General features: G+C 52.4%; 1 protein-coding gene across 1 annotated transcript; it reads left to right on the forward strand.

The window, feature by feature from the left end:
* Nucleotides 1–9,763: 9,763 nt before the first annotated feature.
* LOC116520598 (GTPase IMAP family member 3-like) lies at nt 9,764–10,617 on the forward strand. The gene is given in 4 exon segments (XM_032234869.1): nt 9,764–9,854; nt 9,856–9,952; nt 9,955–10,070; nt 10,072–10,617. Coding segments are annotated over 4 exon segments (732 nt in total). The 5' UTR covers nt 9,764–9,794; the 3' UTR covers nt 10,531–10,617.
* Nucleotides 10,618–13,426: the final 2,809 nt, after the last annotated feature.

Consider the following 13,426-nt stretch of genomic DNA (forward strand, 5'->3'; position numbering starts at 1 on the left):
GAAGATGGAATGTCGGTGCCGTTAGTCCTGGCGGGAATCTCCCACGCATGCGTAGTCCGACCAGCAGCTGAACTCCAGAACCTTCCTCCAGCACAATGAGTAACCCCTCCCAAATACCATGCCCTCCCTCCCCGTTTCATGGCAGCCGAAGCAACAGCAAAGCAGAGGCTGACATCATGTGTACCAGTGTAGGAAGTTATCACGCATCCCTCTCCCCGAAAAATGAAATATCCTAGAAAATATTGAAAAGGCAGAATATTTCTCTGGATGTGAAAAGGGAGAAACATTTTATAAAGAGAGAATAGCTCCCTGCAGCTTCCTGCCCCCACCCACTTTGTCAATGGGCCATTAAGAAGGCCAAGCCAGTCCCTTTACATAATAAAGAGTTCTCCCCTTCGACTCCAGGAGATGGGATTAAGGCATGATAATATTGGCCCTTTACCCAACTTACCACATGGCATCTGAGAACTCAACCAAATCTGGATTCAAAACACAGCCTAGAGAGTTGCCCCTGCATGGCCCCATGGGAGTCTGACAACCAATCAGAATACAAGCTCAAGATCAAAGGCCAGAGAGGGCATAAAACCAGGGACTCAGCTTCTCTTCCTTTCTTGCCTTCCCTTCTCTTCTTCTCCACCAACATTGAAGCATGTGATCACCTTTTCTGTTCAGGACTCAAGCCACGTGGTCCTGTCCGCCAATAAACCATCTTTCCAAGCAGCCTCCATGTCTCCAGTGTCTTTTTCCCCACTTGGAACTGAACCCAGAAGGACATTTCTTCCAACATCTTAATCCAATCTCTACCTCATGCTGGCCTGGTGTTTCCTCTATGCATTGTGTAGACCGGGCCCATCTCCTCTTGCCTATAGTTGATATTGGGGGTGGGGGGTGAGGGGGTCAATTGAGTGGCCAGGGCCAGCTTGGGGCCACTCACCGGCTGTGGCTGACTGGATGGGTGTGGCCAACTGGGTGGACATGGCCAGCTTAACACCACTCCCCCAACTGCTGCCATGTTTATTCCTTTCATTTAACTCCATGTTGGCATGATGTGTGCGCTTTGCAATGGGTGAACTGGCCTTGACGCCATGTCTGCAGCCCCCCCCCCCCCCCCCGTTTGACTGCTTTTGTCATAATGGGTGTCCCCCTATATTATAGTTTTGGCAGCTCTCCAGCCTATTGACCTTAGCAGGGAGCCTCTTTTGTGAGAGTGAGAAGAACTGACAGAGAGAAGTTGCCTTGGAAGTTGTGGGAAGTTGATCCCGGGAAGGAGAGCCAGGACTATCATGTGTCAAAAGTGGTGTAATGCAGGGATGTAAAAGAGAAAGGCCACAGGGGAGTCATGAAAAATGTAAGGAGGCAACGTGTGATGGGTTGGCCCGGGGTATGAAGGGCACCTGTGAAAGTAGACCAATTTGAAGCAACCTGGTCTTCCAGTTGTGGAGACACGACCCGGTCTACCATTTACGCAGACAGGATTACGCAGACAGGACCCGGTCTACCAATTGCAGAGAAGGGACCCGGTCTACCACTCATACGAACATCATCCGGTCTACCAAGGCCGCAGACAGGACCCGATCAACCAATTACAAAGAAGGGACCCGGTCTACCACTCGTGCGGACAGCATCCGGTCTACTAATGCCGCAGACGGCTCCCGGTCTACCAGCTGCAAAAGTGCCTGGTATGGCGGGACCCGGTCTACCAATTATGCAGACAGGACCCGGTCTACCATTTGCAAAGAAGAGATCCACTCCACAACTCATACGGACAGCATCCGGTCTATCAATGCCGCAGACAGGACCCGATCTACCAATTACAAAGAAGGGACCCGGTCTACCACTCGTGCGGACAGCATCCGGTCTACTAATGACACAGAGGGCTCCCGGTCTACCAGCTGCGAAAGCGCCTGGCATGGCGGGACCCGGTCTACCACTTGCGAAGACAGACCCCGGTCTACCGGCTTGAAGGCAGTACCGGGCCGGCATGATGCGACCCGGTCTACAAGCCTCCCGACGTCCCCCTTTTCCTTCCTTCCGTTTTTTCCTCATCTTTCTTTCTTCCTTCCTTCCCTCCCTTTCCTTTCTCCCTCCCACCCTCCCTCCCTCCCTCCCTCCGTCTCTCTTTCCTTCCTTCCCCAAGTGGGGAAAAGGACACTGAAGACATGGAGGCTGCTTGGAAAGATGGTTTATTGGTGGACAGGACCACATGGCTTGAGCCCTGGATAGAAAAGGGCGATCAGATGCTTCAATGTTGGTGGAGAAGGAGAGAAGGAAGGACTGAGATGCTGAGTCCCTGGTTTTATGCCCTCCCTGCGGCTACATCTTCAAGTCTTGCAATGCGCCCTAGTGGCTGACAAGTGAACTATGTCTACATCTCCAAGTCTTGTAATGCACCCTAATGGCCAACAAGTACGCTGCGCCTGCATCTCCAAGTCTTGCAATGCATCCTAGTGGCTGACAAGTGAACTGTGGCTACATCTTCAAGTCTTGCAATGCACCCTAATGGCCAACAAGTACGGTGCACCTACATCTCCAAGTCTTGCAATGCATCCTAGTGGCCAACAAGTGTACTGCGGCTAGATCTTCAAAGTCTTGCTAGGCACCCTAGTGGCCAACAAGTATGCTGCGCCTGCATCTCCAAGTCTTGCAATGCACCTTAGTGGTTGACAAGTGAACTGTGGCTACATCTTCAAGTCTTGCAACGCTCCCTAGTGGTCAACAAGTGCACTGCGCCTGCATCTCCAAGTCTTGCAATGCATCCTAGTGGCCAACAAGTGAACTGCAGCTAGATCTTCAAAGTCTTGCTACGCACCCTAGTGGCCAACAAGTATGCTGCGCCTGCATCTCCAAGTCTTGCAATGCACCTTAGTGGTTGACAAGTGAACTGTGGCTACATCTTCAAGTCTTGCAACGCTCCCTAGTGGTCAACAAGTGCACTGCGCCTGCATCTCCAAGTCTTGCAATGCATCCTAGTGGCCAACAAGTGAACTGCAGCTAGATCTTCAAAGTCTTGCTACGCACCCTAGTGGCCAACAAGTATGCTGCGCCTGCATCTCCAAGTCTTGCAATGCATCCTAGTGGCTGACAAGTGAACTGTGGCTACATCTTCAAGTCTTGCAACGCTCCCTAGTGGTCAACAAGTGCACTGCGCCTGCATCTCCAAGTCTTGCAATGCATCCTAGTGGCCAACAAGTGAACTGCAGGTAGATCTTCAAAGTCTTGCTACGCACCCTAGTGGCCAACAAGTATGCTGCGCCTGCATCTCCAAGTCTTGCAATGCACCTTAGTGGCTGACAAGTGAACTGTGGCTACATCTTCAAGTCTTGCAACGCTCCCTAGTGGTCAACAAGTGCACTGCGCCTGCATCTCCAAGTCTTGCAATGCATCCTAGTGGCCAACAAGTGAACTGCAGCTAGATCTTCAAAGTCTTGCTACGCACCCTAGTGGCCAACAAGTATGCTGCGCCTGCATCTCCAAGTCTTGCAATGCATCCTAGTGGCTGACAAGTGAACTGTGGCTACATCTTCAAGTCTTGCAACGCTCCCTAGTAGTCAACAAGTGCACTGCGCCTGCATCTCCAAGTCTTGCAACGCACCCTAGTGGCCAACAAGTGAACTGCGGCTACATCTTCAAGTCTTGCAATGCACTCTAGTGGCTGACAAGTGAACTGCACCTACATCTTCAAAGTCTTGTTATGCACCCTAGTGGCCAAAAAGTACACTGCGCCTGCATCTTCAAGTCTTGCAATGCACCCTAGTGGCCAACAAGTGAACTGCACCTTTCTCTTCAAAGTCTTGCAACGCACCCTAGTGGCCAACAAGTGTACTGCATCTACATCGCCAAGTTAAGCAACGCACCCTAATGGCCAACAAGTGAACTGCACCTACATCTTCAAAGTCTTGCAACGCACCCTAGTGGCTAAGAAGTGAATTGCGGCTACATCTTCAAGTCTTGCAACGTACCCTAGTGGCCAACAAATGTACTGCACCTACATCGCCAAATTAAGCACCGCACCCTAGTGGCCGACAAGTGAACTGCGACTACATTTCCAAGTCTTGCAACGCACCCTAGTGGCCAACAAGTACGCTGCGCCTACATCTTCAAGTCTTGCAATGCACCCTAGTGGCCGACAGGTGAACTGCGGCTACATCTTCATGTCTTGCAACGCACCCTAGTGGCCGACAGGTGAACTGCGGCTACATCTCCAAGTCTTGCAATGCACCCTAGTGACCGACAAGTGAACTATGGCTACATCTTCAAGTCTTGCAACGCTCCCAATGGCCAACAAGGGCATGGCAGCAGGAGCTTATGCAGCACAGCTGGTCTCCTAGGACCTCCTGGGCATCGGCTGCGCCACTCATTACTGTCTGTCGCCCCGTGTTCAGCAAAGCAAACACGGGGAAGTCCTTTGCAAGTGGCTAGAACTGGCCACCCGCAAAGGACCTCCCCAGATTTGTTTTGATGTGCACGGAGCGACTGACGGTAGTTTGCGCTGGCTGCAGCCACTCAGACTAGCATCAGTCGCCCCGTGTTCAGCAAAGCAAGCCGCTTGCACCCTGCTCTGCGGCTGAAGTGAACCCCCAAAGCCCCCGCTGCCACCAGAATATCTGTTGCCGCCTCCTCCTCCTCCAACAGCACTGCCAGATTTGCCACCCGATGCTGCGGCTGAGGTGAAGCCGCCAAAGCTCCCGTTAGCACCCCCGCCCGTGGCAGTGGTGTCTCTCCCTCCACATGGAGCACCTGAGTTGGCCCCCGCGTTATCCCTCCCCCTTCCTCCTCTGCCATGCTTTTGAGGAGCCATGAGGCCGCGGGAGCTAATAGGAAGGTGGCGGAGGTGGAGGCGGCGGCAGGGGTAACCCGGAGCCCAGCTGAGATACTCCGAGCGGAGGGGGAGGCAGCGCTGCCGCTGCCATGGGTGGAGGCGCCAGCGGGAGCTTTGGTGGCTTCTCAGCTGCAGCGCTGGGCAGCAAATGTGGTGGTGCTGTTGGCGGAGGAGGAGGAGGTGGCAGCAGTTATTCTAGTGGCGGTGGGGGCTCGTTGGCATCTTCCGCGGCAGCCCTGCCCCCCATGAAAAAAAACAAAGATGGAGCAGATCCACACAGATGACATCGCTGCAACATGACTGGAGGAGGAATTCTGGGAGTTGAAGTCCACAAGTCTTAAAGCTGTCAGGCTTGAAGACCCCTGGGGTTTTTTTTCCTAAAGGGTTAGGGGTGCAAGGATCTTGTAACTTGACAGCTTTAAGACTTGCATGCTTCAATGCCAGAGTTTCTGAACCAACATTTTGGTTGCTAAGCAGGAGCGTTGTTAAGTGATACTGATATTATATAACACTTTTAATTAAGCGGGTACCTTGAATAAACAAAACTTTGAGTTTCAAATAATACTGATTTCGTAAGGTGACATCTGTGAAAAAAATTCAGGTGCTCAGGCATGAAAATGTTCCGCTCAAACACTATACTTTTCTGCTCACACTGAAAAAAAATTAGAGGGAACATTGAGCAAGAGGCAACAGCGCCCCGCTTTAGATCCCGGCGCTCCGGAGCAGCTGAGCTGGGACCAGAGAGGCAGAAAACGGTAGAGGAGCCCCTGCTCGAGCAGGGGGTTGGACTAGGTGACCTCCAAGGTCCCTTCCAACTCTGTGAGTCTACATTTTAAAAGTTTTTTATTTTTCTCCTTCAAATTTATTCACAAATATACATTCTTATATTTGCTATTAACATTTATCTATTCATCATTAATCTTCATCGTTATTTTCTTACAAATATATAGAATACAATTTGGGTCACTTCCTTGCAACCCATGACTCCATCTTATTTTGCAAAAACCTTGCTCCTTCCATCTTCTCAACCTCCCTTCTCCACCTTCTTCTTTCCTCCTCTCCTTCCCCCTTTCTTCTTCCCCTCTCTTTCCCCCCTTCCTCCTCTTTTCTCCTCCTCCTTCCCCTCTCTCCTACTCTTAATTCCCCTCCCTTACTTTCTCTGCTTTACCCTTTCTTCCTTTCCCTCCTCACCCGCCCTCCTTTCCGTAATTGCCCCTGCTTATCTACTTACTCTGATGGGTTCCCGGGGTGGCATTTCAGCAATCCCCAACTTTATATTTCCATACAAATAATGTTCTCTGTTACATTTTATTTCTGATAATAATTCCACTTATACCATTTTTGAACTTGTATACTTGCATTTTAATACTTTCCTATTCCACCCCGCCCCGCCCAATTTAATAATGTGCCGTCTGAGCTATTTGTTTTATTCTTTGTTCCTTTCTCTTTTCTATAACAGGAGATATCTGTGAGTTTAAATTCTAGTCTTCCGAAGTCGCGGGGCGGGCGGGGATGAGGTGGAAGAGGTGGCGTTGGCTGGAAAGGAATTTCCTGAGGAAGGGGGGGCAGCTGCAGCCCCGTCGGACTTTCCTGGAATGCAGCCCCCTCCCCTCCATCCATCCTGGGCCCTTTGCGCACGATTCTCCTCCTCCTCTCCGGCGGAGGGTGATCGCTGGCGGCCCCACCCAGTTTTCTAGCTCCGGAGACGAGGAGAGGCGAACTTCCAAGTTCTGCGCAAACAAACCCGCCAAAGGGACCGAGGCGCCTGCAAGCCCATCGCCCTGCAGAGGTGAGCAAAGTCCCCCCACCACTTTGCATAGGATACCGTCCAGCTGCCCTCCATCCCACCCCGCCCCGCTCTGCAGCAGCTGGCACCCCGACGTCCCTCTGTTGGGGTTTGTCGGGCGGAGAGGGGGTGGAAGGAGTCCCCCTCCAGGGGCCAACCGGAGCCCAGAGAGACCCTCAAAGTCCAGCATCCTACCCCCCCTCCCCAGCAGGGGCGGCTCGGACCATGCCTGACTCCCCTCCAGTCCTGCCGAGGACTCTTTCGCTCTGTTTCGTTGCCAAATTTCACACGGTCCCGGGACGCCCCGGGAAACGCAGCTCTTCTAACGGCCCCCCTGAATGCCAAGCGCAGGAGGGGCCAGTGGAGCTGCAGAAAAGGGATGGGCCCCATTCAGGGGAAGGGGCTTCCACTGGAGCGAGCTCGGCGGATCTGTTGGACGGGGACACCACCCCCCCCCTCCGCCCTAACCCTTCCACGCTGCACGGGCAGCCTCTGCTGAGTATGATAACTGCACCAGCGCCCCTCACCCGCTAAGAGCTTCCGATGACTTTTCTTTCTCAGGTGGGGGCGGGGGGGGCAAGGAGCCGACGCTTTGGGGGAAAGTAACCCCTCCCTTCCCATTCCTGGCAAACCCGTGGAGGCAACCTTCCCCTTCGGTCGCCCCACCTCCTGCTAGTTAGAGAGCGGAGAAATTAGTTGAGACTTCAAGTTCTGTATAAACAAACCCGCCATAGGGACCGAGGCGCCTGCAAGCCCATCGCCCTTTAGAGGTGAGCAAAGTCCCCCCCCACCCTTTGCATAGGATACCGTCCAGCTGCCCGCCACCCCACGCCCGCCCCGCTCTGCAGCAGTTGGCACCTCAATGTGCCTCTGTTGGGGTTTGTCAGGCGGAGGGGGGGCGGAAGGACCCCCTCCAGGGGCCAACCGGAGTCCAGGGAGGCACTCAAAGGCCAGCACCCTTCTCCCCCCCCCCCACAGCAGAGGCGGCTTGGAGCATACCTGACCCCCCCCCCCGTCCTGCCGCTCTCTGTAGTTGTGGGGGCAGCCTTGCCAAAAATTTATCCCGGTTCCCAGACGATCCAAGGAACGCAGTTCTTCCAACGCGGCTCCTGAATCCCAAGCGCAGGAGTGGCGTTTCAGGAAAGGGGTCGTCCCCATTCAGGGGAAGGGGCTTCCACCGGAGTCAGCCCGCGGCGGATCCGCTGGACAACTCCCCCTTGCTGGGAAAAAAGAGAGGAAGCGAGAGCCGGAGCGCCGGGAAGATCTTTACCACCATTCGCAAAGGCGAGCCCGTCTGTCACGGCCGCCTACGCACCCCCCCCCTCCCTTCCTGTGGCCCCGCCGCCTTTCAGCCTTAGCTTTCACTTTCGGTCCAGGAGTCACCTGTGATGGATCTGACCCACGATCGCCTGCCGGATCCAGTAGGAAGTTCCTCCGTCCAAAGAAGGGACTGGGAGGCAGCTCAACCGTGGAAGGGAGGGGGGAAGAAGCCCCCTCCCGGCCCCTCACCTCCCTTTCCAGAGCTCCGCGGCTTCCTGGCACAGCTGCTTTGCCGGCGCAAGAGCTGCGTCCTAAGGGGGAGGGCTGGACGACCGAGGCATATTGGGTGGGGGTCTTCTTCCCCGAGGAGGGGGTCCTGGGAACACCCCGCAGCCCGCCTCCTGGATCCCTCCCAAGCATCCTGCAGCCGCTTTGCAAAGGGGGCTTGCCGTGGGGTCTGGAGATGGGGAGGACAGGGAATTGGGTCTGGGGTCTCTAAAGTAGAGGGTGCTAGAGATGGATTCTGCTCCGCTTTGGGTCTTGCTCCTCCAAAGGACGACCATGTGTGAAGGGCTTTGGGGGATGCCGACTGCCGAGGGAAGGTGGCTGTGCAGCTGACTAAAGAGAGAACGCAGCCGTGTCCTCCTGGGATGGAGAGACCCTCCTCTGGAGCCCCTGACTCAAGCAGGAAGAGAGAGAGAAAAAAAAACAGCTTTGGGTTCTGCTTTCTCTCAGCAAGGATTTTGAGGAGTGGGAGATCTGAAGTGGCCTTGGAGCAGGGATGGATGCCGAGAGAGGTAACAGCCCCCCTCCTTTCCCCCCAGTTCTTTCGTACCTTTCCTGGGAAATCGAGGAGGAGGGAGGGAGGGAGGGAGGAAGGAAGGATGAATGAGGGAAGAAGGAAGAGGAAGGGAAGGAGAGGGATGAAGGAAGGGAGGAAAGTGAAAGAAAATGAAAGAAGGGAAGGGGGGAGGAAGAAGGAGGTGAGGAAGAAAGCAGGGAAGAAGATACCAGAAGGAAATGATAGAGGGAAGGGAGGGCAGGAGGAAGAAAGAAGGAAAGAAGAGAGGGAGGGAGGAAAGAGAAAGAAAAAGGAAGAAAAGGGAAGAGGGGAAGGAAGGTGGAAGGCAGGAAAAGGAAAGGGAAGAGGAGAGGGAAGGAAGGGAAGAAGGAAGGAGGGAAGAAGAGATAGGAAGGAAGTAGAGGAAGGAAGGAAGAAAAAGGAAAAAGGGAGGGAGGCAGGGAGGAGGGGGAAGGGAGGAGAAAGAAAAGGGAAGATAGGAAGGAAGGAAGGAGGAAAGGAAGGAGGGAAGAAGAGGAAAGAAAAGCAGGGGAGGAAGGGGTGAGTGAAGGAAGTAGGAGGGAGGAAAGAAGGGAAAGAAGGAGAGTAAGGAAAGGAGGAAGAGATTGAGGAAGGAAAGAAGGAAGGAAAGGGGAAGAGGGGAAAGCGAGGAAGGGAAGGAGGGAAAAGGAGAAAAGAAAGTGAGGAAAAAAGGGAAGAGGGAAGAAAAGGGAAGAGGGGAGGGAGGGAAGAGGAGAAAAGAAAGGGAGGGAGGAAGGAAGAAGAAAGAAAAGGGAAGAGGAAAGGGGAAAAGGGAGGGAATGAGGGAAGAAGAGAGAAAAAAGGGAGGGAGTGGGATGCAAGGGCTGAAGGAAGGTAGAGAGACAGAATGGAAGGAAGTAAAGTGGAAGGAAGTAGAAGGAACGAGAGAGAGGGGAAGGAGACAGTCAGGCCAGAAGGAAGGAGAAAGAGAGGAAGAGGAAGGAAGGAAGGAGGAGGAGGAAAGAAAAGAGAAGTGGGAAATGGAAGGAGGGAGGAAGCAGGAAGGGAATGAGGGAAGAAGACAGGATGGAAAGAAGGAAAGAGAAAAGGAGTAGAAGGAATAAAGGGGAAGGAGGAAAGAAAGAAAGGAGGGAGTGCTGCAATGGATGTCTTCCAATCTCACAGGGGAGGAACTCCGGCTGATCCTGATCGGAAAATCCGGCAGTGGGAAAAAGCACCACGGGCAACACCATTCTCGGACGGAAAGAGTTTGAGTCCACCTTGGCGGCAAAGACCACCACCCTGAAGTGCAAAGGGGGCAAGGAAGCTGGCAGGGCATGACGGTTTCCGTGGTCGACACGCCAGCCATGTTTGATTCTGACAACTACAATGAGATAGTGCGACGTGAGATCATGGCTTGTCTAGAGCTCTCCAGGCCTGGCCCCCCACGCTCTGATTTTTGTAACCCAGGTGGGGCACTTCACCCCAGAAGACGTAGCTGTCATAAAGCATGTCCAGGATGTCTTTGGGGCTGAGTCCACCAGCCACACCATTATCCTGTTCACTTGCCTGGAGAATTTGAGAGGCATTCCACTGGATGAGTACGTCACACAATCCGGGGACAGGAATTTGCAGGACCTGATCCAGCGGTGCGGGAGGCACTTTTGCGGGTTCAACAACAAAGCCTCGGGAGCCGAGCGGGAGAGGCAGGTCTCCAAGCTGATGGAGATGGTGCAGAGAACTGTTTGGAAGAACGGTGGCGATATTACCAGCTCTACTTGGAGCCCAACGCACAGGACGAGCATGTCCGGATGTTCATCGAGCAAAACCGAAGGCGCACGAAAGCATCTCCAACCTGCTTTTTCTTCTAGCCCAATTGGACTTTTGAGTTTGTCTTCCTGAGAATTATATTGCTTGCCGTGTATCACTGATTTATCCATAAAGTGTTTGAATGACGACTTCATGTTGCCTCCAAATCCAGATTTTTAATTCTGCTTCCTTTGTTTTGAGAAATAAACAATTGCAGAGCTGCAGAACTGGTGTCCTCTCCACTTCTCTTTTGCCTTTGACTGCTGAAATCTCTCTGTGTGTGGGAGTCTTCCTCGTCCTTCCTGGGGGCCAGTGAGAGGACTCGGGTCCTTATCTTTGAAGACCCTGCTCCACCTTCTCAAGGGCAGTAGGATCTTGCCCCATAACCCTCATGTCCTTGCCTTGGCCTCAGTGCAGCTCAGGAGGTGCCCCCTTCCCCAGTTGCACCAGTATCAAAGGGTTTTTTCCCTCTTAAGCCAACAGCATCCCGGGTGGGTGAAGTCAGTTCTGCTGCCAGAGAGGAGGCAGTCAACCCTTGTGAGTGGCTCCTCTTGGCCTCGGAAGGCTGACACGGATGCCCCCTCCCAGGTCACCCATCTGCCCCATCTTTTGCTGAATAGGCCAGCAGTCCCCAATCTTTACGGCTTGGTGTCCCAGTGGGGACGGAGAGAGGGAACGTGGCCCGCACATCAATGCGCACACCAGCCTGCCATTTCTGCACCTTTTTAGCTTAAGGTCTGGTCATTGGACTACTGCAACACACACTTTACGTGGGGCTACCCCTGCCATCTCTCCGCGGGTCGCCCATGAGGCCAGTGATGAAGGAAGACACGGACACGAGTTCCCTTGGGATGAGACGACTCAGAGCAATCTCTGAGGCCTCTTTTATTGAGCATACACAAAGAAAGGGTGGAGTTGCAAGCCAATCATGGTTGTACAAGTCTATGGTATATAAATTATCTACTTGCCACACAAACCTCTGACCCTAGTAATGCTCATAGTCAGCAGGTAAATCTTTTACTGGCACACAAACTTCTGACCCCATAATGCTCAGAGTCAGCAAGTTGTAACCTCTGCCTTACATAATGCTCAAAGTCAGCAGGTTGTGTTACTGACCTTATGGTATAGTAAATCATTACTGCTGTTGTATGCGTGTTCCAGCATACCTATGCATGCCTGCACTTATGCTACATACCCCTGAAAAGTATCCAGAAGCTCCATGGTGACTATCCACTTTTGACCACGTCCTGGAAATATCCCTGAAAATCACTGTGATTTCGCCCTGCATCCTCCAACTCCAATCCTCTCTGAAGTTCACCCATCACAGAAAGACCCTCTGAAGTCTGAGATGCAGCTGTGGGCGCCTCTCCTGAGGCCAATTGGAGAGACCAGAGGGATAACCAGGAGATCGGAAGAATGGGGTCGGAAGAATGCCTATTTTGGCAGAGAGGGTGATCAGTGGGATGAAGCAGCTGCCCCCACACTTTCCCAGTTCCCTCTCCCTTACACAAATACACAGACACATGCATACCAGAGGTGGCATTCAGCAGGTTCTGACCGGTTCTGGAGAACCGCTAGCGGAAATTGTGAGTAGTTCAGAGCTCTGACTGGGCCCGCCCCCATCTATTCTTTGCCTGCCAAGTCTCCACTGATTGGAAGGAAATGGGGATTTTGCAGTATCACTCCCCTGGAGTGGGGAGGGAATGGGACTATTACAGTATCCTTCCCCTGCCACACCCACCAGGCCACGCCCATCAAGCTACACCACGCCCACAAAATCTGAATTTGAATCCCACCATTGATGCACACACATGGGCAGAGCACAGAGGACAAAAGAGGTGGTGAGAATTTGAGCAGCCTTTGTGTTCTTCAACCAGGAAAGTGTCCATCACCCCAGTCTGAAATTTTCCCACCTAGCTTTTATCCAACCCAAAAGCCAATTTGGAGGTGCTACCAGATCCTCACCAGGAACCAGAAGGAAACAGGTTCTCTGGATCCCTCCCTCCAGTGTCACGCCCCCCCCCCCCAAAAAAAAATGCAACAGATCCACCAATATCTAGAAACTAGTAACGTAATAACTGGAAGCCAGCATGGGTTGTTCAAAACAGATCATGCCAAACCAACCTTATTTCACTCTTAACATAGTGTCTAAATAAGTAGGCCAGCGAAAGACTGTGGACATAATAGACTTCAGCAAGGCATTTGACAAAGTAAGACCACAACCTACTTCTTTGGTAAGCTAGAAAAAGTGGGCTAGACAGCTTCACCACCAGATGGATTTGCATCTGGCTGACAAACAGCACACAATGAATAGTCCTTAACCAGTACTACATCTGCATGGAGGAAGGTAAGCCGTGGGGTACCACAAGGTTCCGACTTAGCCAAGGACTCTTTAATATCTTCATAATGACTTAGATGGGGGGGAATAGAAGGGGAACTTGCCAAATTGGTGGAGGATACTAAGCTGGCAGGAATAGCCAATGCCCAAGACAATAGGCTCAAGATCCAGATGAATCTTGACAGATTTGAAACCTGGGCCCCATATAACAAAAGAAATTTGATATAGACAAAGTAAAATCTTATATCTAAGCAACATAAACTAAAATTACACATATAGAACTAGACTTAATAGCAGTGATTGTGAGGGGGATCTGGAGTCTTAGTGAAGAACAGTTAAATATGAGCCAGCAGTGTGCAACGGCAGCCAAAAAAGCCAACACAATCCTAAATTGCATTAACAGAGGGATACAATCAAGATCAAGTGAGGTACTACAACCACTTTATAAAGCCTTAGTAAGACCACACTTAGAGTACTGCATCCAGTTTTGGACACCACACTATAAAAAGATGTGGAGACTCTAGAAAGGGTGCAGAGAAGAGCAACCAGGATGATTCGGGGACTGGAGCCCAAACACACGATGAACGTATGCAGGAACTGGGCCTGGCTAGTCTAGTAAGAGACAGGATAGCAGTCTTCCAATATTTGAGG

This window comes from Thamnophis elegans, chromosome Z, assembly GCF_009769535.1.
Source record: "Thamnophis elegans isolate rThaEle1 chromosome Z, rThaEle1.pri, whole genome shotgun sequence".
Lineage (NCBI taxonomy): Eukaryota > Metazoa > Chordata > Lepidosauria > Squamata > Colubridae > Thamnophis > Thamnophis elegans.